The sequence below is a fragment of the Rutilus rutilus genome (genome assembly GCF_951802725.1).
Source record: "Rutilus rutilus genome assembly, chromosome: 14".
NCBI classification, from domain to species: Eukaryota; Metazoa; Chordata; class Actinopteri; order Cypriniformes; family Leuciscidae; genus Rutilus; species Rutilus rutilus.
This window is the reverse complement of record NC_140219.1, coordinates 5323651-5349051: the sequence shown is the minus strand read 5'-3', so window position 1 is coordinate 5349051 and position 25401 is coordinate 5323651. Positions and strand designations below refer to the sequence as shown.

The 25401-nt window shown below is 38.2% G+C and overlaps 1 protein-coding gene across 2 annotated transcripts in view; it reads left to right on the top strand.

Annotated features, from left to right (window-relative positions):
* The window catches only part of pdgfrb (platelet-derived growth factor receptor, beta polypeptide), a 48280-nt gene that overhangs the window by 8351 nt on the left and 14528 nt on the right, over window positions 1-25401 (top strand). For both annotated transcript variants that reach the window (XM_084430598.1, XM_084430597.1), the window contains 11 exons: window positions 9957-10036; window positions 11036-11320; window positions 12187-12444; window positions 14356-14486; window positions 15379-15544; window positions 18545-18716; window positions 18805-18920; window positions 21110-21233; window positions 22521-22729; window positions 23928-24022; window positions 24101-24233. In XM_084430598.1, coding sequence (XP_084286724.1) covers window positions 9988-10036; window positions 11036-11320; window positions 12187-12444; window positions 14356-14486; window positions 15379-15544; window positions 18545-18716; window positions 18805-18920; window positions 21110-21233; window positions 22521-22729; window positions 23928-24022; window positions 24101-24233 — 1738 coding nt within the window. In that variant the 5' untranslated portion in view covers window positions 9957-9987. The remainder of the gene's footprint in view (window positions 1-9956; window positions 10037-11035; window positions 11321-12186; window positions 12445-14355; window positions 14487-15378; window positions 15545-18544; window positions 18717-18804; window positions 18921-21109; window positions 21234-22520; window positions 22730-23927; window positions 24023-24100; window positions 24234-25401) is intronic.

Here is a 25401-nt window from a genome sequence, read left to right as displayed (position 1 = left end):
TTATATAATTTTCTTGTAAAACATATTCCAGAAATCTTTGCAGCTTTGAAAAATATATTTTTTACAGTGTACATCAATACGACATGAAAACAAACCTGACGGCTGACTGAATTCAGAGGATCTTACAATTACATTAATTATGAGGTGACAATTCAGAGATTTTGTTTTGACATAGAAACTGTTTACCAAAAAGAATCTATGCACTGCTTTATTGTTAATTTTATCAAAATGCTGCTTAATTGTTACACTAATTCACCATTGTATTCTCTTGCTAAATGTTGAAGAACAAAACATATCATAATTACATGGCTATTGATTTTTTTTGTTTTTATATGACACCACAATGATCAAAGGGGAGACGCTTTATTCAAATTAATTTTCCCTCGCTTAAAAAATAATAATTGGTGTATAGTAAATTTTACAAATAATTACAAAGAAACAACAAATAACAGATTGAATTAATCTTTTTTTTAGATTTAGTATTTTCTTGTAAAGCATACTTTATTTAAAACTTCAAAACAATTTTTTTACAGTGACAGTTGACAGAGATCTGAATGATTTTGACTAGTCAGAAACTCATAATACCGGTAATTCTGATATGAACGCACCATTAGTTTTAGTATTCATAGTATTTCTTTTCTGTATTTCTATATTCAGTTATTCACATAGTTTTTAATTTTTTATTTTGATATGTTCCTTGAGGTTCACTTATAATGGTAATAAAGTGTTTTGCACACACACACACAAAAAATAGATATGCAGAAAAACGATTATTTTCAACCTTCATTCTGACTGTCTGAAATGATGTGTTTTTAAGGGGCGGTTCCTTTAATGCTTGTCCGTAAACGGCCACTGTTTGTTATGATAAGCTACTGTCATTGCATAGGAACCGTATCAACGCCCACTCGCTATTGCATGTGAGTAAGTGTTTTGAAAACATTATCCATATAAAACCGTCATTTACAGACAAAGCATTATGAAATCATTTACTTACAGTTTGTGATGCAGCTGCTGTCCAATAATTTGCTGCTTCATCTTTCAACAAAAGTTGCTTTGCTAACTCTCCATTACTCTGTACCTCGCTGACAAAACGAAATGCTCCGAACAAACATATGCTCCTCTGACACGATCCGGGACGCCATTGAATAAACCATCCACTTGTTTCCGACACTAGTATCCTTCTGAAGTCTGTTCAGAGACACTAATGTGCTGTTTAAACTGGACGCGTAAAGCGAACGCTCTTTCACTCTTCCATGTGTCCTGTTGTGGACAGACTCAAGTGCGTGGATTAAGTACATCAGAAACTGAAAACACATCTGTATAGTCATCTGTATCCAGTGTAGACAGCGGCACTGATTATAATGGGTTCTATTTGCTTTTTCTTTTTTTTGTCTTTTAAACAGAGCGTTCAAATCAGAGGCTAAAATCAGGCTTGGAAAAATGCCTTTTATTTCTAAATTAGTATGAGTAGTAGACTTTAGGTCTACTTAGTGTTGAGTAAGAGGGTGATTGGAAAATATCTTGCTGGTCTCTTGTGGTTTTAGGTAGTGGGAAACCAAGCTAACCAAGGATAACCATGACAGAGATGGGCATTGTTGGAGGAACAAAGTGAAAGGGCTTCAAGATGGTCTGTAGAAAAAGGGAAACAGGCAGTAGTAGGAAAGTAGTACATGCTGTAGAAATAAAATGTTAGAGTTCGTCCACTCTGGTCTTTTTCTATGTTTCTGTTTTTCAATGTTTTGAGTTTGTGCTGAACCATTTCCTGCTGTTGTTGCGCAAGTAATTTAGTGGGAGTTTTTTATTTTATTCATTTCATTTAGTGTGTGTGGTTATGATTTTTTTCTTGATGGGGTCCTATTATGCTTTTTTACATTTTCAACTTTCTTTAATGTGTAATATTGCTGTTTGAGGATGAAAAAAAGTCTTTAAAGTTACAAAGCACAAAGTCAATCCAAAGGGAGTTATTCTATATATTAGTAAGCAGTTTCTGAACTCCCTGAAACGCCTCGATTGTAGTCATGAGTTTTCTTCCTGGAACAAACACGTCACAATATTCCTCATTTAAATAATTCCCGCCCAAGGCATATGCAAAATAAAGGGGGCGGGGCCTGACTGAGTTAGTTAGTAGTGTGTTGAAACTCACGGTTATGGTAAGGGGCGGGACATTTCACAAACACGCTTGAAGCGGTTGACCAATCAGAACACACTGGTCCAGCCGACCAATCAGAGCACATTGCACTTTTCGGAAGGAGGGGCTTCATAGAGAAAGGAAACAAAATCAAGACTTTAAAAAAGGGCATAATAGGTCCCCTTTAAAACATCAGGGCAACTTTAAAACAGAGATTTTGGTTTGGCAAAAACTGTAATTCAGCCATGAAATGGGCATTTTTATAAATTGGCGGAACACCAATATTCAATAAATATTTTTTTTAACACTTTACAATAAAGTCCCGTTAGTTAATGTTAGTTAATACACTATCCAACTGTTTATTGTTGGTTCATTTTAGGTCCATTAAATAATATTAACACCTACTGTACAACTTTTGATTTTAATAATAGCAAATTTTAAAACATATTAATAAATGCTTTAGAATAATTTGAAGTGTTAGTTCATGTTAGTTTATTCAATTGTCTAATGTTAGCATACCATAATTATAATAATAATAATAAACAGTTTTCTGCCAATTTTTGTAATTAGTTTAACTGTAAACTGTTTATAGATGAAAGTGTTCAATATTTTTGGTTACTAGTGTGTGTATTTGTTAATTTACAATGAATTTAAATAGGATTTATCCAGTCAGACATTAGAGCCGAAACAGTCTGTTTAATAACAGCTTGAAATGGGAGTGGATGTTTTTCTGGACGGTGTGAAACTGTGCTTGGAATGCTTTGTTTTTATTTTCTTCTTTGTTTCTGCATCTCCTGTTGGAAACCACACAAATCTTTTCAGCTTCAACTTTCATTTTGGGGTGAATCATCCCTTTAAGGGGATTGAGGCAATCGGTTTCCACGACTGAAATGAGTTATCCTAACTTGTTGGGTTTTACAGTGTAGTAAAAAAGTCTTTGTTTCGTATTACAGATCTTAACAAGATTCAACTAAGATTGCAAATTGGTGGGTTTTGTCTTTGTTTTCCATTGTAAAGTTATGAAATATCTGCAAACTCTCCTCTAGAAGTGTTTTGTTGTTCCCTGATGGAGTTGATGGGGGTTTGGGGATCGACATCACCATCTCATCATCCCAGGGGAAAGCAGGGATAGAAAAAGAGGAACGTTTATTTTAACAGGGACACACTGGATCAGTTTTCCCACAGCCTGTGCCAAAAGTTTAGCTCTGGGAGGGCTGATCCTAAAGCAGCGCCCACCTTTAATAAATGCTAATCGAGAACAGGAAGACGGGATGAGAGTTACATATGTGTGTGCACACATGTAGGAGCTGGCCGTCCTCCAGACAGATAACCATCTCTGTGTTTGGCCCGAGACCATGCTGCTTTTTTCATAACTAGCGATAAGAGCCTGTGAACCTTTTGTACGGTGAGATTAGATGTGATGAATGGTTTGGGGGTCAGTCCTCTCGCTGCGTCAGTCCTCTCTCCAGTGTTCGTAAAGTGAGGGAAGTACGGTATCCTTTATAATAATATTAGAGCCCCATACACTTAATGTATGTGCTGGTCATCAAATCTGCTGACTCTGTCTTAAATGTGTTTGCTCTGAGGAAGATGATCAGAGGTGAATAAAGAAGTTAAAGTCACATTGAAATCAAAATTGACAATTGTTTTATTTATTTTTTAATGGAATATTGCAGTGTTTATTATAAATGATTATACGTCCACCTCATAATTTTCATGTGCCCTCTTTAATCAAAAAGACTTGCTGCGACATCTCTTCTCTTCTCTGATGATGTGTTTACTGGTGTGAGGGCGGAGCAACCTGTCACTCACATGAGATCCACCAGTAGCAAACCACAAACATCCAATCAATTCCCCATGGACAAAATCGAGTTCCACCCTACATATTTTCTTGTTCAAAAAGCCATTTCACTCGGATACATTTCAATAGGGAACAGATATAGCCTAGATACACAGATACTTTGTCAAACATTTTACTCAATTAAAAGTCTTAAGTATCTTGCTAAAAAAAAAAAACATTGAGTGAAAATAAAGTTTCCATCATTCAATGTTCATTCAATTGTGCATAAGTACTTAAAAGTTGATTTTGAAAAGAAGAAACAGAGATTTTGATTCATGCTATGGTTATTTAAATAAAGTATGTGTTTATAGTAGTGCAGTTCTATTACTCAAATACTTTTACACCTCTAAAGATGTTATTGCTCAAATGTTGCTCTTTCATTGTTCAGGAGACTTGGTCCCCAAAAATGAACATTCTGTCATTATTTACCCATGCCCTCATGTTGTTTCGAACCTGCATGGCTTGCTCTCTTTTGTGGATTTTTTTTTTTTTTTTTTTTTTTTTTTTTTGTGCATGCAATGAAAGTGAATGCCCCTAGCAGTCTTCAAAATATTTATTTTGAGTTCCGCAGATTTAGAGTGACATGAGGGTGAATAAATTATGACAGAATTGTCCTTTTTGGATCAACACCCTTTTAATGGAGCTCTGAGTCAACATTGTCTGAGATGTTTATACCAAAACACCCTAGCAACTGCTCAGCATCATGCTATCAACCCAAAATAGCATAGGAATTGCCAAGCAATGCTCTAGCAACCACCTAGCAATGTCAAACAACCACTCAGAACACTTTGGCAACTGCATAGCAACACCCTGGCAACCATCTAGAACACATAAGTAAGCAAGCAAGGCTTTATTTATATAGCAGAGTTTTAGCTGGTGTTAACAATGTGCTTTACAGAAAAGAAAAGCATGTACTGTATATGCATTCACAGAAAAGAAACAAGCAGACAAAAAAAAAAATCCATTGATGATAAAAATTCAAATCCTCAAGGAATGGCCCTAGTAATACTTTTTAAAAGTGCATAGTCTAGTTCCTGATTCTAGTTCCCTTAAAGGGATACTCCACTTTTTTCGGAAATATGCTCATTTTACATCTCCCCCAGAGTTAAACAGTTGAGTTTTACCGTTTTAGAATCCATTCAGCCGAACTCCGGGTCTGACGGTAGCACTTTTAGCATAGCTTAGCACAGATCATTGATTCTGATGAGTCCAGTAGCATTTCTTTCAAAATGACCAAAGAGTTTCAATATTTTTCCTATTTAAAACTTGACTCTTCTGTAGTTAAACCGTGTACTAAGATCGACGGAAAATGAAAAGTTGCGATTTTCTAAGCCTATATGGCTAGGAACTACTCTCATTCCGGCGTAATAATCAAGGAACTGTGTGGCTGTACCATGGGTGCAGCAGGCGTAATGATATGACGCAGCGCCTGAAAATAGGTCTAATAGGTTAGACAAGCTTAGTCCCGGTCACGTTGGAAGAAGTTACCAGGCTGGTGACTATTTTCAGGCGCTGCGTCATATCATTACGCCTGCTGCACTCATGGTACAGCCACACAGTTCCTTGATTATTACGCTGGAATGAGAGTAGTTCCTAGTCATATAGGCTTAGAAAATCGCAACTTTTCATTTTCCGTCGATCTTAGTACACGGTTTAACTACAGAAGAGTCAAGTTTTAAATAGGAAAAATATTGAAACTCTTTGGTCATTTTGAAAGAAATGCTACTGGACTCATCAGAATCAATGATCTGTGCTAAGCTATGCTAAAAGTGGTACCATCAGACCCGGAGTTCGGCTGAATGGATTCTAAAACGGTAAAACTCATCTGTTTAACTCTGGGGGAGATGTAAAATGAGCATATTTCCGAAAAAAGTGGAGTATCCCTTTAATGTGGCTCTGTTGTACTGTGAATGTGTTGTCTCATCACCACACGGAGAGGACAGCAGCGGACACACTCTGTGTTTCGCAACATTTCAGGAGCTCTGGCGTCCGAGGGGGATTTTCGGATGATTTTATTCCTGGTCTTGGTGGTCTGCGTGTCTCTCACACACCCACGCTGAATCTATACACATGTTCCCTAACACACACAGGAAGCAGGAGGCCCTGCAGCTGAATGCAAAGAACAACATCTAAAATTGTTTCTTTTCTCAGTGCCTTTGTTTTTCTTTTTTCCCACTTTTCTTTCAAGGCTGTGTGTATTTCCCAGGAGTCCATGCAGAAGAACAGACAGCAGTTTTGGTGACTACCCCCCTCTCCCCTCTCAAACTGGCTCCCACTTCATCAGTGCGGCGCTGCCAGATGTTTAAGGAAAACAATCTCCCGTACAAAGATAATCCCAGCAGAGACGAGCAGCTTGGGGGTAGTTTATATGGGTGCAGGAACGACGGTCCTTGCGGAAGCCGTGTTACGTCTGGTGGGAATTCTGGGATGTTTCTGTTGTGTGACAAAATGACACATTTGAGAGTGTTAGCAGGAGCTCGGGATGCTGGGAAGGGTCATACGAGCACGCGGTTCCCATCCCATCACCCACACACACACACTCTCTAAAGACACTCAGACACTACATCTGTTTATATTAAGTAAACCAGTATATCATAGAATGATAGAGCTATTTGACTCAACCATCAGTATAACTAGTGTTCACCATGACTAGACAGTAAGAAACTACCTAGCAACCACCCAGAATGCCTTTGCAACTCAAAAATGCTTACAGTGCATTAGAAGCTGCATAGCAATGCCTTGGTAACCACCCATAATATCTTTAAAACTGCGTAACAACACTCTAAAATGCTTAGAAAGCATTTGCAACTGCATAGCAATTCACTGGCAACCACCCAGAACACCTTAGAAACCTTATAGAAACACTCTAAAATGCTTTGGACACTCAGCAATTGCATAGCAATGCCCTGGCAACCTCCCAGAATGTTGTTAAAACTGCGCAGCAACTCTTTAAAATTGAACTGCTAGACCATTGACAACTGACAGCAACACCCTAGTAACCATCCAGAACACCTTAAAACCACACCGCAACACACTAAATTGCTTAGAACACTTTAGCACATGCATAGTAACGCCCTGGCAACCTCCCAGAACATCTTAAAAAGCATGTAGCAACACTACAAAATGCTCAGAATGCCTTAGCAACCACCCAGGACACCTTAAAAAAACACATAGCAACACTATAAAGTGCTTAGTATGCCATAGCAACTGCATAGCAACACCCTGGCAACCACCTAAAACAGTTATACTGTGATCTCACCTGCATTCTTGAAGGATTTCTGGCTTTTCATGTTGTAAAGTCATGCATGCTAATTTAATGTATGAAGTCAACAGTGCCAGACGAGGGTGGATGACAGTGTCAGCATTAGATTTCCATTGTATTCTGTAGTATAATTGTTTTAGCTTGAGCTCTTTTCAGTGATCTGATGGCTTCTGCATGAGTCTGTGGTCTCTCTGACGCAGGTTGGCCACAGTGAAGCTTTTCTAGAGCCCAGAGAGACGTTAGCATGAAAAAGACCCCGTTCTGACATGGACCTCGGCCTCATTCTGGCCTCTCTCTCTCTCTTTCCTTCAGAGCTACCGTTCTTTAGTCGTTCATATTCTTCTTCTTCTGTTTTTTAGCCAGAATTTCTCTCTCTCTCTCCCTCTGAAAGGGTTTGATTCAAAGCTCTTTTCATTGCTGGGCTGCTTGGCAGCGAAATATTCCACCGTATTCATCTCTCCTTTTTTTCAGATGTTATGTTTTTTTCTGTCGCTCTTGGTCTCGCTGCAGCTTTCAGAGGACTCAGCACATTATAAAGCTAGAGAAGTAACTGCAGCTCACAAACCTGATGCTTCTCATTTTAAAATGGCCCTATTTTTATTTGCATCGACTGTTTGATTCCTTCAAAATAGTTGTATGCATTTTCAGAAGGATTTAAATGGTTCATTGACTCACAATGATGTGTATATGTGTAAGCATGACTCCTGGGGTCTCTGTGTGCGTCCCCTGTGTATCGGAGATCATGAGAAAGTTTCCAAGTCTTTTCTGGGAATACACACTGGACAAACTCCTCCTAAAGCAACTATAACAGCACTTAAGGCTCCTTGCTCTCTTCAGTACGTCGCTCCTGAGGGACCGGCAGCATTTTATGAAGTGCGTTTTTATGAAGTTCAGTATATAAGTGACGAGAGAGAGTCTTAATGGACATCTCGCAGGATTTGTGAGGGATTGTTGATTTTGATTGCTCCAGTGAGATAGTGATAGTTTTAAAAGACACAACAGTTATTGCTTGGTTGGAAAATGTTTTCAATATAAAGTGTATGTGTTTACTGTTCTACTGTTAGGTCTAAAACAGTTTGAGTAAAAACCACCAGAAATATACTACATTGAGGTTTATGAGGGCAAAAAGGTTATTTCTTCCTGAAATCTGCTTTATTTCATGAAGCAACACTTGAGAACATCGAGTTTAATTGTGTGGCTAAAAATACCTATGATTAGATCACCCTACCAAACATATTTTATCAGTTAAGAACATTTCTCCAGAGTTAAGCATTTCACTCTTTTTCCAGCGACTCCCTCGAAGGATTCCTCCTCCGCTTTTTTTGCCCTCCGCCTCTTCTCCGCGATATGTTCTTCCGCCCTCTCTGGTTTTTCCCACCCTGGTTTTGCACCCAGTGATCCAGCTTTAACTGTTTCCAGACCTCCAAAAACACCCCCACTCCACCCCACCCATCCATTTCCACCCACAACAACCCCGTCCGATCAACCCTTGTGTTTACTCACTCACTCACACACACACACACACTCATCCTGGTGGATTTGGCTCGTTGTGACCCCTGACCCCTAGAACACCTTAAAAGGGATCAGATCTCTCATAATGGGACAGATCCTGTAAACTTTAATTGTTTATTTGTGCTTTCAGGAGCACTGACAGATACTCGCAGGCATTCTGGAAATAAACACATTTATCAAGTTTTTCAGTCATCTTTGTTAGTGGTGTAAGTCAATCCTTACTAATACTATTGCAGAGGTATGATGTCATCAAACCTCTAGGTTTTAACACCAAGTATTCAAGTTAAGTGTGTACGTTACCCTTCAACGTTTGTGCTTGAATGATTTTTATTTATTTTACTTATTGTTATTATTATTATTATTTTTTTATTTTTTTTATTTTTTTTGACATTGTATTTATTTTGCTGTTTTATATTGTTTTTTTATTTATACATTGATACTTTAGTTCATTCATTCACTCACACATTCATTTATTTATTCTCACATTGATTCTTTTGTTCATTCACTCTCACTCATGCATGCATTAATTTATTGATTTGCACATACATTTTTTTTTTCATTCAATCACTCACACATTCATTCATTTATTGATTCTCACATTGATTTGTTCGTTCCTTTAATAATGCATGCATTCAATTATTGAATCTTAATTTGATTTATTTATTTATTTATTTGTTTTTGTTTGTTTATTCATTTATTCATATTTATTTTTCTTTGTTTATATCTACAGTATATAAATGATACAGTAAAATATTTTATTAATGTAATCTTTACTAAGCTGTTGTTTTGTTGGGAAGCTCATCGTTACCGTAGTAAATGCCAGTGAATGTGCCGCAGTGAAAAATGCAACAATAAGAGGGTTTGTGAAACATGCTTCTGTTTGTGTGCAGTCAGGCATGTGTGTCCCTCTCTGAAGCCTGTGTGAGAAGCGACCCGTGTGTTATTCCACAGCGATGGACACACAAGCAGCACATCCAGTCCGTTGAATGTAGATATGCAAGAAAATTAAAGAGCATGACGTGGAAATTTAGTCAGGAACTCTTTGTATATTCTTTCATGCGCATGAGTTTTTAAAAGGACTTCGCTAGAGGAATATGACAAACTGAGGAATATTCTCTTTTGTAAAAATAAATGTTGAGGTAAGTTGAGTAAGATTGCCGTTTCCTTTGGCTTTGAGGCGAATAAATCCTGAGTTGTTTTTCCTCCGTCTGCAGAGTCTAAACGTGTCCCGCTCTGGAAGACAGCATGAAGAGTTTCACCATCAGCCGCTTCCAGCTGACTGCCATGACAACAGGTAACAGACTAAACAAACCCCAAAATAATGACTTAACCAAATAAACCCGACCCAAAGCTCAGTGTATTCATGCCTGACTCTCGGCGGCTTCTGCGTTTAATCTACAGAACTCAAAAAACATTCTTTTATTGCTTATTTGACACTTTTGGTTATTAAAAGCTCATTTCTGAAACATTAACCGATTTGGAAAACTAATTTATAGATTCTCACGTGAAGATATTTTGTAGCTTAAAAGGCCGTTTCAAGTCAAGACAGCTGGTAGATATCATCATGCTTCCCCTGTTGATTAATCACAGTATATTAAGACAAATGTGTTGTATTAAAAGAAAATGATTCCAATTTTAAATCTAATTAATTACACAATGTGGCAATTAATGAATCGCAGATTTGTGAATAGTGCAGGAGAAAAAGCTCACAACCTTTTGAGATATGTAGTTTAACTGAAATCGACAGATGCAAATAGATAAAGTTTAATAAAATAAACACTTTTTTTGGATGTTTTCTCTCCACTAGTCTGTAGTGTCTTGGAAAAAAATAGCTACAAAACTTGTTAATCCCATAATTCTCATTGAGGAACCTTTTTTTATAAGTTAATGTAGAGCAGTAGTGAAGTTTTACTAATCTGAATAGGCTTTATGCCGAATGTCACATGAACAAACAGGAAACCGGGTCTCATCGCATCCGCTTGTTGGAGAAAGTGTTAAAGGCAGTTCGAACTGACGGTGATATCTATGGACTTTTTAAAGGCATTAGTTATTTTCATTGTTAGAGTTTTATTTGATTTAAATATCTAAATGTTAGTGATAAAAATAAAATCTTTTAGATATCAATCTGCAAATGCGATGGACATTGGTTATACTCATCTCTGCTCTTCTTGGGTAAAAACAAAGCACATACAAATGACCTGAAACTGAAGCGATGCAACCTGTTTTACAGAATACAGTAGTTTGTTGCGCAATAACCCCCATCCTGGTGTGTTGTGTGTGTGTGTGTGTGCAGGTTTGGTTCTGCTCTGTCTGGGAGGTTCAGGTCTGGAACTCAATCCCAGCGTTCCACAGGTCATCCTCTCCATCAACTCCTCCTTCACCATCACCTGCTCCGGCTGGAGGAACGTCACCTGGCACTACAAGCGGGAGGAGAATGTCCCGGCGTTTCACACCGAGGCGCGAAGTCCCACGTCCAGTGTTCTGAGTCTGGAGCAGGTGACGTGGACACACACCGGGGTTTATGTGTGCTCCGAGAACGGGACAAATGAGACCAGAGAGGTGGCTGTCTTTGTGCCTGGTAAGAACATCAGTGTGTGTTACTCACGAAAATATTCTAAATTGGTTCATTAATACTCATAGACTACAAGTCAGGCAAGTTATATGTGAACATTTTAAGATTAGAACGGTAAATGTTAACATTAAAAACATTGACGTTTTTAGGTAGTTTTGAATGTGATTTTCTCATATTAATTTTCACTCACATATTCATTCAATTGTTCACTCATGCATTCATTTACTGATTCTCACATTGACTCCTTGGTTCATTCACTTAACATTCATTAATTTATCGACTCTCACATTCTTTTATATGTTAGTTTTTTCACTTACACATTCATTCATATATTGATTTGCACATTTATTCATTTGTTCACTCATTTACACATTATTTCATTTATTGATTCGCACATTCATTTTTGTTTGTTCATTCACTCAAGCATCCATTCATATATTGATTCTCACATTGATTGTTTTTTTTGTTCATTCACCCACACATTCATTCACTTATTGATTCTTCCATTGATTAGTTCATTAATCACTCACGCAATCAATTCAAGTCACCTTGATTTATATAGCGCTTTATACAGTACAGATTGTTTCAAAACCGCTTGCAAAGTAGTTTGTCATTGTCCAGCTTAAGTCAGTTCAGTGTTGATTCAGTTCAATTACTGTAAAGTTCATCAATTATTAAATGAGTTCGATTCAGCTCTGCAGAAAACAGTGATGTCATCATTCACTTTATTGATTCTCACATTGATTTGTTCACTCAAACATTCGTGTATTTATTGATTCTCACACTCATGCATTCATTCATTTGATTTGTTCGTTCATTCACTCATGCATTTATTTGTTCACACATTGATTTATTAATTCTGTCTTCCTCAGATCCTGAGGTGTGGTTCCTCAAGAACGATCACAGCATGGTGACTAAGACGCGAGAGGAAAGCACGATCCCGTGTCTGGTGACGGACCCGTCGATAAACGTCACGCTGTACGAGAAAGACACAGATATGGTGGTGGAGGGCTCGTACAACCCCAGTGTGGGCTTCACCGCTGCCCTGGACGACAGAAACTACATATGCAGAGGAGAGCTGAACGGCCAGGAGAAAGAGTCCATCCCATTCTACGTCTTCAGTATATTTGGTATATTTGCTCAAATGCTCTTTTAAGCTTTGAAAAGGGTCATTTTTTAGTTTTTTGATGTTTCTCAGGAGATTTACTGGAGTTCGCAGTCAATCTTCATTTAAAGGGGTGGTATAATGCCCTTTTCACAAGATGTTAAATATTGCCAGAGCGTGAATGTGTCCCCAGAGTCGTGAATGTGAAGTTTTAACTCAAAATACCCCACAGATATTTTTATAAAGCATGTTAAAATTATCACTTTTTGAGAGTGAGCAAAAACGCACCGTTTTTGTGTCTGTTCCTTTAAATGCAAATGAGCTGCTGCTCCCGGCACAGAGGGCGGAGCTTCAAGAGCTCGTGTCATTTTACCTCACACAGACATGCACTGAACATTTAAAAAACTTTTAGCCTTTTATGTTCAAACTGGAGTCAGACAATCATGGAGAGAATCAAGAAAAAGTGACAACATGTAGAAGCAACAGGACATTTCTGAATGGTTAGTTGATGAATTTATGTAGCTTATGTGTAGTCATCTTCTAGTCATTGATTAGCATATTTTGTCATGATAATCTATAAATCGTGTTCTGGGGGCGGGGTTTATGTAAATTTTAGGGTTAGTGATGTCACTAACCCGGGAGGAATGTCGTGTAGTCCCTACCAGCTGTTTGTTGTAGTCCTTAAAAAAGCGATTTCTTTAAAAGCAAATATCTCCCATCGTAACTTTGCAGATGTTGTTTATGCTCAGGTTGCTTAGAGTAAGTTAGAAAAGTAAGTTAGAAAAGTGAAATCATAATCAACCACCCCTCTAAGTATCAACTTTGTCTCAGATGTTTCTCAGGAATTAAAGCAGACTCAAATGAGTCACTAGTCATCATTCAGTAAGAGTGTAGAGCTATAAAATATGAAATACAGATTGAGATTGAGAAATGATTGAGTGCACATTAAGATCCCTGACTTGCAGACTGCAAATCTGAGTAAAGTTTGATATATTGAGACACTTCAGCAAAGGTTTGCTCATCATTTCATTTAATTGCTGTATACACTGCAAAAAAAAAAGTACTTTTGTCTTGTTTTCCAGTAAAAGATTAAACATTCTTAAATGGTCTGTCCTTTGGATGAGACATTAAACTGAAGTCCTGACTGTCTGTGGTCATCAAAAATCCTGTGGCACTTCTCATAAAGACTAGGGGTGTAACCCTGGTGTCCTGGCCAAATTCCCTCAATTGGCCCTTATCAATCAATCATGGCCTCCTAATAATCCCTATCCTTTGAAACTGCTCTATCACTCTCTCTCCTCTCTCTTAGTTTTACAATCTCTTTATGAACTTTATGAAGCGTCCGAGTGTCAGTTGTGTAGCTGTCTATGGAGGGACAGAAACTCTCAGATTTCATCAAAACGATCTTCATTTGTGTTCCAAAGATGAACGAAAGTCTGAGAGAGTAATTAAAGACAATTGTTTTTAAAATTAAGTGATATTTTGCCTAAAACAAGAACAAATATCTGTCAATGGGGTCAGAAAAATTCAATAGTTTTCCCTTTGAATTAAGTGTCTTTTTCTGACCCCATTGGCAGATGTTTTTTCTTGTTTTAGGCATAAACTTTCTTAATTTTGAAAATTTCGTGATTTTTCTTCCCTTTACATATGAATTAACTTGAGGTCTGCTAATGCCCTAATATCACAGACATTTATGACCTTATTTAGCATTCATGTATCAACATTACAGGCGATTATTTGCTAAATGAAGCTGTTCTGAGTTAAAACGCTCACTGATGGTTAAAAGATGAAGAGAGCCCATGTGTTACACATCTGTTCTCCTCCATTATCTGTGTCATCATTGACTGGACCAAGTCTACTTATAAACTCATCAGATGATTTGTTTTCTGTCAAACAATAGCCGTTTTTGTTCTTTCTTTCGCACACATGTCTTCAGCTCCCGAGGCTCTGGAGCCCTACATCAACGCCTCCAAAACGGTCCTGAAACAGGGTGAGACGCTGAACGTTAACTGCACCGTTCACGGCGTGCAACTCGTCTACTTCACGTGGGACTTTCCCAACAAAGATGTGAGTGGGCTGAAAATTCAACTCTTTGTTTTCTTTATTTTTCCGTCCGAGAACTTAGAGCTCCCATGAGAAGGTCCACATGTTGAAATCACCTCAAGATGTGCGGCCACACCTCTCCCCTGACCGTTGTCATGAGGAACACGTGTTTTTATTAAGAGATAAATCAAAAAAGGACGGGGAAAGAAGTGAAAAGCCAAAAGCTGTAGCTGTAGTTTATGCACATCAGCATAATGAATATCACAGAATTTTTGAGGATTTTAATATCTAAGCATTCTTAAATCAAGATAAATTTACTTGAGATGCAAAATGACAAGATTTAAAATCTTGTTTTTTATAATGTATCAAAATTAAGTGACTTTATGCTTAAAAATCCGAAAAATAATCAAGTTTTTAGGCTTGTATTTTTTAAAAGTATTATCTCAATTAATGTTTTACTTCTCAGAAAACAAGACTTAATATGTCATATTCCTTCTCAAGTAAATATATCTCGATTTAGGAAAGTTTAGAAATTTATACTGCTAAACAAGTCAACAATAATGAGTTGGAAATACATTTTTTGCAGTGAGTGAATTTAATCGCTTTGTCACATGCTGCGCGCAGCACAGCAAGGACACCAGATTCCCTGTTTTTTGGATAGCCTTATCCTCATGGACACTTTATTCCCCTTTTTGGATTTTTTTTTGTCATTTTATGTTTATTTTTATGTTAATAAACACCTCAACACCTCGTGGTTAATAAGCCACGCCCACAGTGTCTATCGTTTGCTCCTCACGCCACAATCTATACAGTATAATATTTATACAGAATATATGCAGTATGTATATCTCTGCAAAAATCTCAATAGAAAAGTACATTTCTGACACTGATGTAAACCCCAATTTTTGACTCTCAGGAGGGGGACATTGAGCCCTTGACTGACGTCCTGTCGTCCATGAGCATGCGGTCCTGTCTCAACATCACGGACATCTCGCTGGCCAGATCAGGACAGTATGTTTGTCATGTGCATGAGGGTGTGGGGGAACACACAGCTTCAGCCAGTATTGACATCACCGTTCTGGGTAAGACGTGCAGATATCACACAGCAGATTCATCAGGTTTACATTATTCTGTCTATAAATGCACATCATAAAGTTTGGCTACTCGTATCAGTGAATGTCAGCAACAGGGTTATAATTCTAATAATTTCTGAGTAAAAATTGAACTGATAAGAATGTAAAATGTGTACCGTACCTTTAAATGCAATGTAAGTCGCTTTGGATAAAAGCATAAATGTAAATTGTTTTCAAATTAAATTAAAATTAAAAACATGCAAAACGTATGCTATTTGAAAAGAAAGTTTCAGAAATTAAAATGAACTTTGACTGAAATAAAAAATTAAAATGATTATTTACTATATTAGGTAATTATTTTGTATAATTTAAAATTGTATTATTAATGTTATTTTATTTTTTAAATGTTTTATACAATATTTTCATTTAGATTTAGCTTGATGTACTAAAATAACTAAAAATGAAATAAAATAAAAATATACAGATGTATTAAAAACATAAAACGATATTTACTTATTTAATTATTTTGTATAATATTTAATTATATTATTAATGTTATTTTATTCTAAAATGTTTTATAAAACATATTCATTTAGATTAACGTACTAAAATAACTAAAACTGAAATAAAATAAATAAATATATATATATATAGAGACGTATTAAAAAAAAAAACTAAAACTAATAAAAATACAAAAAAAAACCCACAAATAACTAAAATACTAAAATACTTTTACTAAATTAAAGGCAGAAAATATAAAAATAAAAACTAATTCAAAATATTAATAAAAGCTATAATAGTATCTCAATGCTAAAATAACCATTTGCTCAGTTTTCTGGTAAAAGCAGAGCTGTTGAAGAGCGGTCTTCATCATCTGATGTGTGCATGAGCTCAGAAATCTGGGTGGCTTCTTTTCAATGATGCTTTGATGCAAACGCTAATTAAATCAGCATTCCTCGCTTTAAAACAAGCCCTCAGTCTCACAGCATCTCCTGTGATGGAAAACTGGCTGTGATATTTGTGCTCCGTCACGATGCGTGTGAATGCGGACCTTCTGCTGAAGGGAGTAAGTTATGTTTATATTTAACATTATGAAACCACAGCATCCAAACAGCCGTAGACAGGAACCCTTGAGGAACGAGAGTCAGAGGAACTGATGTAGATCAATGCAGATCTTTGTTAAAGTGTCAGCAGCATTTGCACACGCAGCATTTTGCCTCAACACACAGGATGCTGCAACGTTTATGAAGAAAGTGCTTTTAGCACCTGAACATTTAGATCATGATCTATCAGCCGTGAGTGAGTGCACACTTATGGAATATTAAATAGATTATGTAAGAAGATCAGCAAGCAAAACCCATTCTGTCTTGCTCAGGATTTCATCATTTGGATTTGACACCAGCATTCGGAAGTTTGCTGTTGGTAAAATTTTTTAATGGTTTTGAAAAGTCTCTTATGCTCACCAAGGCTGCATTTATTTAAGTAAAATAAAAATAAAGTATCATACAGTAAAAACAGTAATATTGTGAAATATCAACATAGTCAACATAAAATATTTTCAAATACATTCAAAATGTAATTTATTCATGTGATCAAAGCTGAATTTTCAGCATCGTTACTCCATTCTTCAGTGTCACATGATCTTTCAGAAATCATTCTAATATGATGATTTGATGCTCAACATTTCTGATTATTATCGATGTTATGAAACGTGCTGCTTAATTTTTTTTTCCAGGATTTTTTTATTAATATAAAGTTCAAAAGAATAGCATGTATATGAAAAAGAATCTTTTGTAATAAATGTCTTCACTTAGCCTGGAAATCCAGACCTAAATCTGAAAGATTAATGGTCTGGCATCGACTAATGAAAACCGGCCAGCTCGAGGGGCGGCACCAAGCATGCATTTGAAAATCTCACTGCACGCAATTGGATAACACTACGACCAATCACAACAAGCCCCATACGCTTAGCTACCAGCAGAGCTAACTAGTTTAGACTCTTGCCGTATCCTGTCGGTTTCAAACAACTGGTGTTCATCCATAGCCATCTTGCAATGTTCACTAATGACTTCGACGTCACAGCGCTGTTGTCATCTGTTTAGCTCGCCTCTGGCCCGCCTATATCAGATGACCCGATGTGATTGGTGCAGCTCGGATACAAGGGCATATTTAATGAGCATCATTACTCTACGCCAGAGTAACTCGCTGAGCAAATTCAACTTGTGCTCTCGCGAGAACTGTGGATTTCCATGGTAGTCTTCGCTGTCAATTTTGATCGATTTAATGTATTCTTGCTGAATAAAAATAATTTCTTTCTTTAAAGGGATACTTCACCGATTAGCATTAAGCTTTGTATCAGTAGAAACCCGGTAGTATTTTCGAGTGACCGTGCTTCCCTCCCTCATGTCCCCCTAAGACGAGAGATTTCTGTATTGTGTGTCTGGAAAACAACCTCTGATGACGCAAAAATCATCATTTTGCGTCATCGGAGGCTTTTTTGTCCAGAGGCGAGAGACTACAGCCAGTAGGAGGAGCTCGTTCCGCATGTGTTCAACCCGCCCATAGGGGGATCTCACGATAAAACGCCGTCTTTTCAGTTTCGAGTCAACTAGTAGCCTAGTTGTATCATTTCTTCCGATACTGCCCTCTGTAACCGGTAGGTGTGGCTTGGGAGTGGCCTCGTAGGGCAGCGAAGCAAGTGCATTCTGGGAGTTGTTGTCTTTCATCCACATGAGCCAAAAATACATTTCCTGGCTTTTCTAAGTCTAGAAGGCACCAACTTCTAAAATAATTTCACATTTCTACTACATAAATGACCCACTTTAAATACACATTCCTATTTCCAGCGGTGAAAAATCCCTTTAAAAATTGTTTTACTGACCCCAATCTTTAAACAGTATTGTATATAATATAATAATATTGCTAATAGTTAGCCTTGAACTTCAGTGTATAAACCCTTCCTGCACCATTTGTATTAATGGACTGTGATTTTCATCTGTCTGTCTGTAGAAAGAGGTTTCGTGGCTCTTACTTCACATCTGGACAGGAACATCTCGGCGCACCTGGGAGAAAACGTGGAGTTAAAGGTTGAGATCGAAGCGTATCCCAAACCCGTCGTTCGCTGGTCTAAAGAAGGCACTGTTATTAGAGGACACCACACGAGACAGGAACAGGAGACCCGGTAATGAGCCCTCTCAACACAGAGCCTCCATTAAACAACATTAAACCTTTCCACAGGATATTAGATGTGTCCTCTGGATCTGATGCAGGTTTGTCAGCACTTTGACCCTGGTCAGGATCCGACTGGAGCAGATGGGTCTCTACGCTGTTAGCATCCAAAATGAAGATGACATTAAAGAGATGACCTTTGACCTAGAGGTGAAAGGTGAGACAGTTTGACATCCTTTTACACGGCGCCCCCATTTCCTGAAAACAGACACCCGTGCTGGTCTTTCATTTAAGCGCACACCAAGAATAATACCAGCTGCTGGACTGCTGACATTTAATTTAACTTAAAGGGTTAGTTCACCCAAAAATGAACATTCTGTCAGTAATTACTCATCCTCATGTTGTTCCAACCCTGTAAGACCTTCGTTCATCTTCGGAACACAAATTAAGATAATTTTGATTAAATCTGAGTGCTGGATAACTCCTCCACAGGCTTATGGACACTATAACTTGCTGGCCCAGAAAATGTATTAAAGACATCGTTAATATAGTCCAAGTGACTCCAGTGGCTCAATCTTAAGTATGTCAAGCACCGAGAATACTTTTTGTGCGCAAAAACAAACAAAAATAACGACTTTATTCCACTTTTCCATTTCCTTCTATCTGGGCCTCGAGTCTTTTCACGTAGTGTTTAAGCGTAGCGCGTCTGTGTTGCACGTCACCACATATCACACACATGACCAGCGTCGGCCAATAGTGAGCCTACGTGGTGACGTGCAACACAGACGCGCTACGCTTAAACACTATGTGAAAAGACTCGAGGCCCAGATAGAAGGAAATGAAAAGTGGAATAAAGTCGTTATTTTTGTTTGTTTTTGCGCACAAAAAGTATTCTCGTTGCTTTATAAACTTAAAGGAGAACTCCGGTCAATTTTAACATTGAGCTCATTTTTTTGTACATTTGGAGTGCTGTCAATACAGAGAACAACGACAAAAATCGGTGTTGCCTACACCGAGTTATTCTATTTTTAAAATTTGCACCCTATTGACTTCAATGGGGCAAGTAGTAAGCCTGCTTTTTAGCCTCTTAACATCCTTTAAGTGTCATTACAAGTGCACAGAAAATGTGAGTGATTCCTTCCGAGTGAACACGGGTGGATCTGACTGCAGTAGATGTTAGAGATATTAATAAAAATGAAGTTAATTCAGCCAGCGCTCATACCTTTGTTTACATCTTGTTTTCGGTGGAAGGCCATAGTAATCGATTGTCGAGTTCAAAAAAATCCTCTGTGTGTTCAACATCTGATTCGGATGAACTATCCATCAGATCTGATATTCTCAGAACACCACACAGCACCGTCATCGGCTGGGCTGACAGTCTGAGTCTCCACTGTTGCTTAGTTACCTATGATCACGCGCGTGAACTCGACAATCGATTACTATGGCCTTCCACCGAAAACAGGATGTAAACAAAGGTATGAGCGCTGGCTGAATTAACTTCATTTTTATTAATATCTCTAACATCTACTGCAGTCAGATCCACCCGTGTTCACTCGGAAGGAATCACTCACATTTTCTGTGCACTTGTAATGACACTTAAAGGATGTTAAGAGGCTAAAAAGCAGGCTTACTACTTGCCCCATTGAAGTCAATAGGGTGCAAATTTTAAAAATAGAATAACTCGGGCAACACCGATTTTTGTCGTTGTTCTCTGTATTGACAGCACTCCAAATGTACAAAAAAATGAGCTCAATGTTAAAATTGACCGGAGTTCTCCTTTAGGATTGAGCCACTGGAGTCACTTGGACTATATTAACGATCTCTTTAATACATTTTCTGGGCCAGCAAGTTATAATGTCTTAGAAGCCTATGGAGGAGTGAGCCAGCACTCAGATTTTCATCAAATTAATATCTTAATTTGTGTTCCGAAGATGAACGAAGGTCTTACGGGGTTGGAACAACATGAGGGTGAGTAATTACTGACAGAATTTTCATTTTTGGGTGAACTAACCCTTTAACTTAACTTAACTTGTATACATTTTTTGATAATTACTTTGATTTCATTTTTAATTATGAATGAGTGTAATTTAATTTAATATCAAATTTAATATTGAATTAGTTTAATTGAACAAATAAAAATGAAATAAATAAAATATAAATAAATAAATATAAAATCTTCTATGCTTTTACTGTTCCTTAATCCCTCCCTGTTCTGGTTTATATTATTGTGGACGATGTTTGAAATGTTGTATTGCTGGTACTTCTCGTGTTTATTGCCTCCTCAAGATGAGTTGCTTGTTGTATTGCTCATTTTTAAGTCACTTTGGATAAAAGCGTCTGCTGAATGAGTAAATGTTAATATTGAAATGGTTTCATTTATTTTAATTTAAGTTCTTGTTTCTGTAGTTCCTCCTCAGATAACTGAGCTCTCTGACCACCACCTGCCTGGGAAGAAGCACGCGGTCACCTGTGTGGCGGAGGGGGTGCCGTCTCCCAGCATTCAGTGGTTCAGCTGTGACAGCATGACCAAGTAATACCACACCTTCATCATTATTATCATCATCATCATCATCATCATCATGATCATGGTGTATTTGTTGGACGGACGGACGGATGGAAGGATAGATAGATAGATAGATGAATTGATGGATAGATAGATGGATGGATGGATGGATGGATGGAGAGATGGAGAGATGGATGGAGAGATGGATGTATGTATAGATGGATGGATGGATAGATAGATATTTATTTTCCCTCTAATGACTCTCATTCATATTTAATATGAGCTGTTTTTGAGAGACGAGTTAATATGAACATGATGAGTTTGCACAGTACTCTCAGAAAGCATTACATAAACACACATCAGCGTAATGTACAGTGTATTCAAGGACAAACAGTCGAGCAGGAAGTGTCTGTCCATCACTGTGTGTAGAGTGGGTCTGTACATCATCCAAACGCTGCACATTTGCTGATTAAAACACCAAGAAGCTGCACAGAAATACTTCTGTATGAATAATATATAGCATATATGCTCTAACGGCCATTACCACACAACTCACAAGACACTTCCTTCATGGGTGAAGCACACTTATGAGGGATCAGCTAGATAGAACTCAGGAATTAAGTATGCAAGCAGATATAATATTGTGTGTGTTTGTTCTGGTTTGAAAATGGTCCTTGTGAGTTTTGTTAAAGAATGCATTATATTAAATGTTCAGATTTCACTTTTTGATGTGCTTGGGTTTGTTCTAATGGCGTACAGTCTGCTTCACATTTTTAAGTAGGTAGCGTACAGTATATATCGCAGAATATGCAGTAATACTTTATTACACAAAATTGAACTAATAATGTAAAATAACTACATTACTTTATGATGACAACTTAAGACTCATTAATTGAAACATGCAATGTGATGAGGTCATGTGACAACACATAGCATACTACATACTGCATTTATTTTTCTATGTAGGCAGCATACAGTGGTAATCAGTACACTAGGGCTGAATCCGAAATCGTTCCCTAAACCCTCAATCACTATTCCCTACGTTAGTCCACTAATACTGTTCACTTGAAGGAGTGAATGAAAATCAGCGAGCGAGCGAATTCGATCAGCCGTTGAGCGTACATCTGTTGTACACTCCTTATTGCAGTGCAATGTGGGATTGAATGAGTGCACTCAATAACGTCCACTATGGTTTCGGACACTGCTACAAATGGCTGTCCCTTCAAATAATGCCTTATTTGAGGGTATAGGGGGCGATTTCGGATTCAGCCTAGTATTCCTGTCTGAGCTTATTCATTGTGTTGTTGTCATTAGGTGCAGTAACAGAAGCGTTGTGTGGAGCCCCCTGCTGGAGGATCCCGAGAGTGTCTCCATCCAGACTAATGTCACCTACAACAACACACGCAAGATCCATCAAGTGCACAGTCAGGTGACCCTCCTCCGGCCGCAGCTGGTCACCATCCGCTGTGAGGCCAGCAATGAGAGAGGAGCTCGAGCCAGAGACATCAGACTGGTCAACAACAGTGAGTACAATGAGTGTGAGTGTGTGTGTGTGGAGGGTGTTAAAGCCTCTGTGTGAATGTGTGAAATGAGGATCTGCTGAATGGAGCAGCACCCGTGGAGATCAAACACAGAGTGACTTTGGATTTAATCCCATGATCCTCCAGGACTGCTTTCATTAGCACCATGCATGTGGCGTGAAACCCGTTGAGCTCATTGAGAACCTGATACTGGTTCAGCCGTGAGAAAACCCAGAAACACAAACACCTGCCAAAGCTGCAGGAAACACTCCTTATTGACTCTCTGTATGAGCCTACAGATTTATATATGAGCCTAGCTGCCTTGATTTAAAGACAGCATGAACCGTCACTTTTGTCTCAATAAACTTTCCTAATATGACATATTTTTCTGTGAAATGGATATGAGAAAAAAAAGGCACAGAACAATAATTTATTGAATTGTGAAATGTGTCTCTATGTTGAAAATGATTTTATTTTATTAAAACTACGTAGTGCCCCTTTCAGCATTCTTAATTAATTTGTTTATTAATTGAGGTTGTGTTTGTATTAATATTGTTGACTGGTGTCACATCCTGTCTCCAGTTCCACTAGTTCCTTATCATATAACAGGAAACCAAGAAACACTTCTTATTTACAGTGTATTTGACATGGAGCCTAGTTGCCTTGATTTAAAGTCAACATGAACCTTCCGTATTGTCCAATTTGACTTCCTATTTGACATATTGACATAAGTGAAATGGATATTCGATGCAAAAAAAAAATAGCACAGGAAATGGTTTTATCCTCAATAATTGATTGAATAGTGAGATGTGTCTCTATGTGACAAGTGATTGAAAATACATCCAAAAATGTTTTATTTTTTTATTTGAGAATGAAGCTGGATATTCAGATACAGATACAGCTCTTAATTCTGTCTATCAAGATAAAATCAGGGTGATATAATTCAACATGTCTCTATATGACAGGTGACTGAAAATACAACCAAAAACCTAATTTAACCGTAAATAAATAATTTATGAATTGTTTTTATTAAAATAAAAATATGTTGATGTCCATTAGTAATTGATTGGATGGTGAAAAGTGTTTCTGTATAAAAATGTGGTTGAAAATGTGCCCCCAAAAAAAATTCACTTCAGCTGTAAGAATCAGTATTTAATGTGTTTTATATGAAGATTTCAAAACTTTCATCTTTTCTGTCCAGCGTTGTTTTCTCAGGTGGCAGTTCTGGCCGCTGTCTTAGCACTGGTGGTCATCGTCATCATCTCCATCATCATCCTCATCGCTGTGTGGAGGAAGGTCAGTGACATCACATCTTGTCTGACTGCTACAGATTTAACATTGTTAAACTGAAACTCTATATTGTTCTTCCTGCAGAAGCCACGGTATGAAATCAGGTGGAAGGTCATTGAATCAGTCAGTTTAGATGGACACGAGTACATCTACGTTGACCCCATTCACCTGCCCTATGACCTGGCCTGGGAGATGCCACGGGACAGTCTGATTCTGGGTGAGAACAGGACACACTGATCCACCACACTTACTTCAGTGTCTTTTCTAATCAGATTTTCCTGTTGCTGGACAATCAAAGTGGTCAAAAATACTAAATTACCACTTTGGGCCCTATTTTGCACCCGCGCACAGCGGACTTTTCCCTCCACAGACGCACGTCGGTAAATTAGGGAATGAACTTGCGCTCCCGGGGGCGGTTCAGCGAAAAGAGGAGGCGTGTTCCGGCGCAAACGTTCCCTGGTGCTAATTTGCCATTTCAGAAAACAATTCCGCCACAGACCAGGAAAAACCTAGTCTAAAGTCAGTGGTGCGTTTTCAGTGGCGCGTTCAGATGCTATTTTAAGGGCGCATGCTTGGCCATAATGTAGCATGTGCACAACGCGCATACACTTTGCTTCTCTCATCTACACACAGACACAGCAGTTGCCATTTTTGCAATTCATACATAATTACAAGGAAAAATATTCCACATGAGGGAAATCATTGTGGTGTCCATGAAGATGTAAAAAATAAGCATAAATCTAGCTTACGCATTTACCCAAATTATCATACGCCTGTTTAACCGAAGCTAATTTGGGTGGGTTTCTCCCATCCCCATACAATATCACTTTTCTGTCCATCGGTCTCCTCGGCTGTGAACTGCTCCTGGCGTGCGCCTGGCAAATCCGCCGTTATAATAGCAATCCGCCATGGAACAAGCGTGCCTGCTCTTAAAGGGAATGTGAGATGATGCTCTGATTGGTTTATTTCACGTTACGCCCAAACCACACCTATGAGCAGTGATGGGAATAACGGCGTTATAAATAAACGGCGTTACTAACGGCGTTATTTTTGTCAGTAACGAGTAATCAAACTAATTACTGTTTCCTCCGTTACAACGCCGTTGCCGTTACTGTCAATAAAAATGCGGCGTTACTATAATTGAGCTCACTGAAGCGGTTTTCTCCCAGTGTGTGTGTTTATGAGGCGCCGGACTGGACAAAAGCGAGGCGAATGCCGCGAGCCAGCGCGCTCAACAGTGCGCGAGAGAGACCGAGTGTGTCCGAGAACGCGCTCGACAGTGCGCGACAGAGACCGAGTGTGTCAGAGAACGCGCTCGACAGTGCGCGAGAGAGACCGAGTGTGTCCGAGAACGCGCTCGACAGTGCGCGACAGAGACCGAGTGT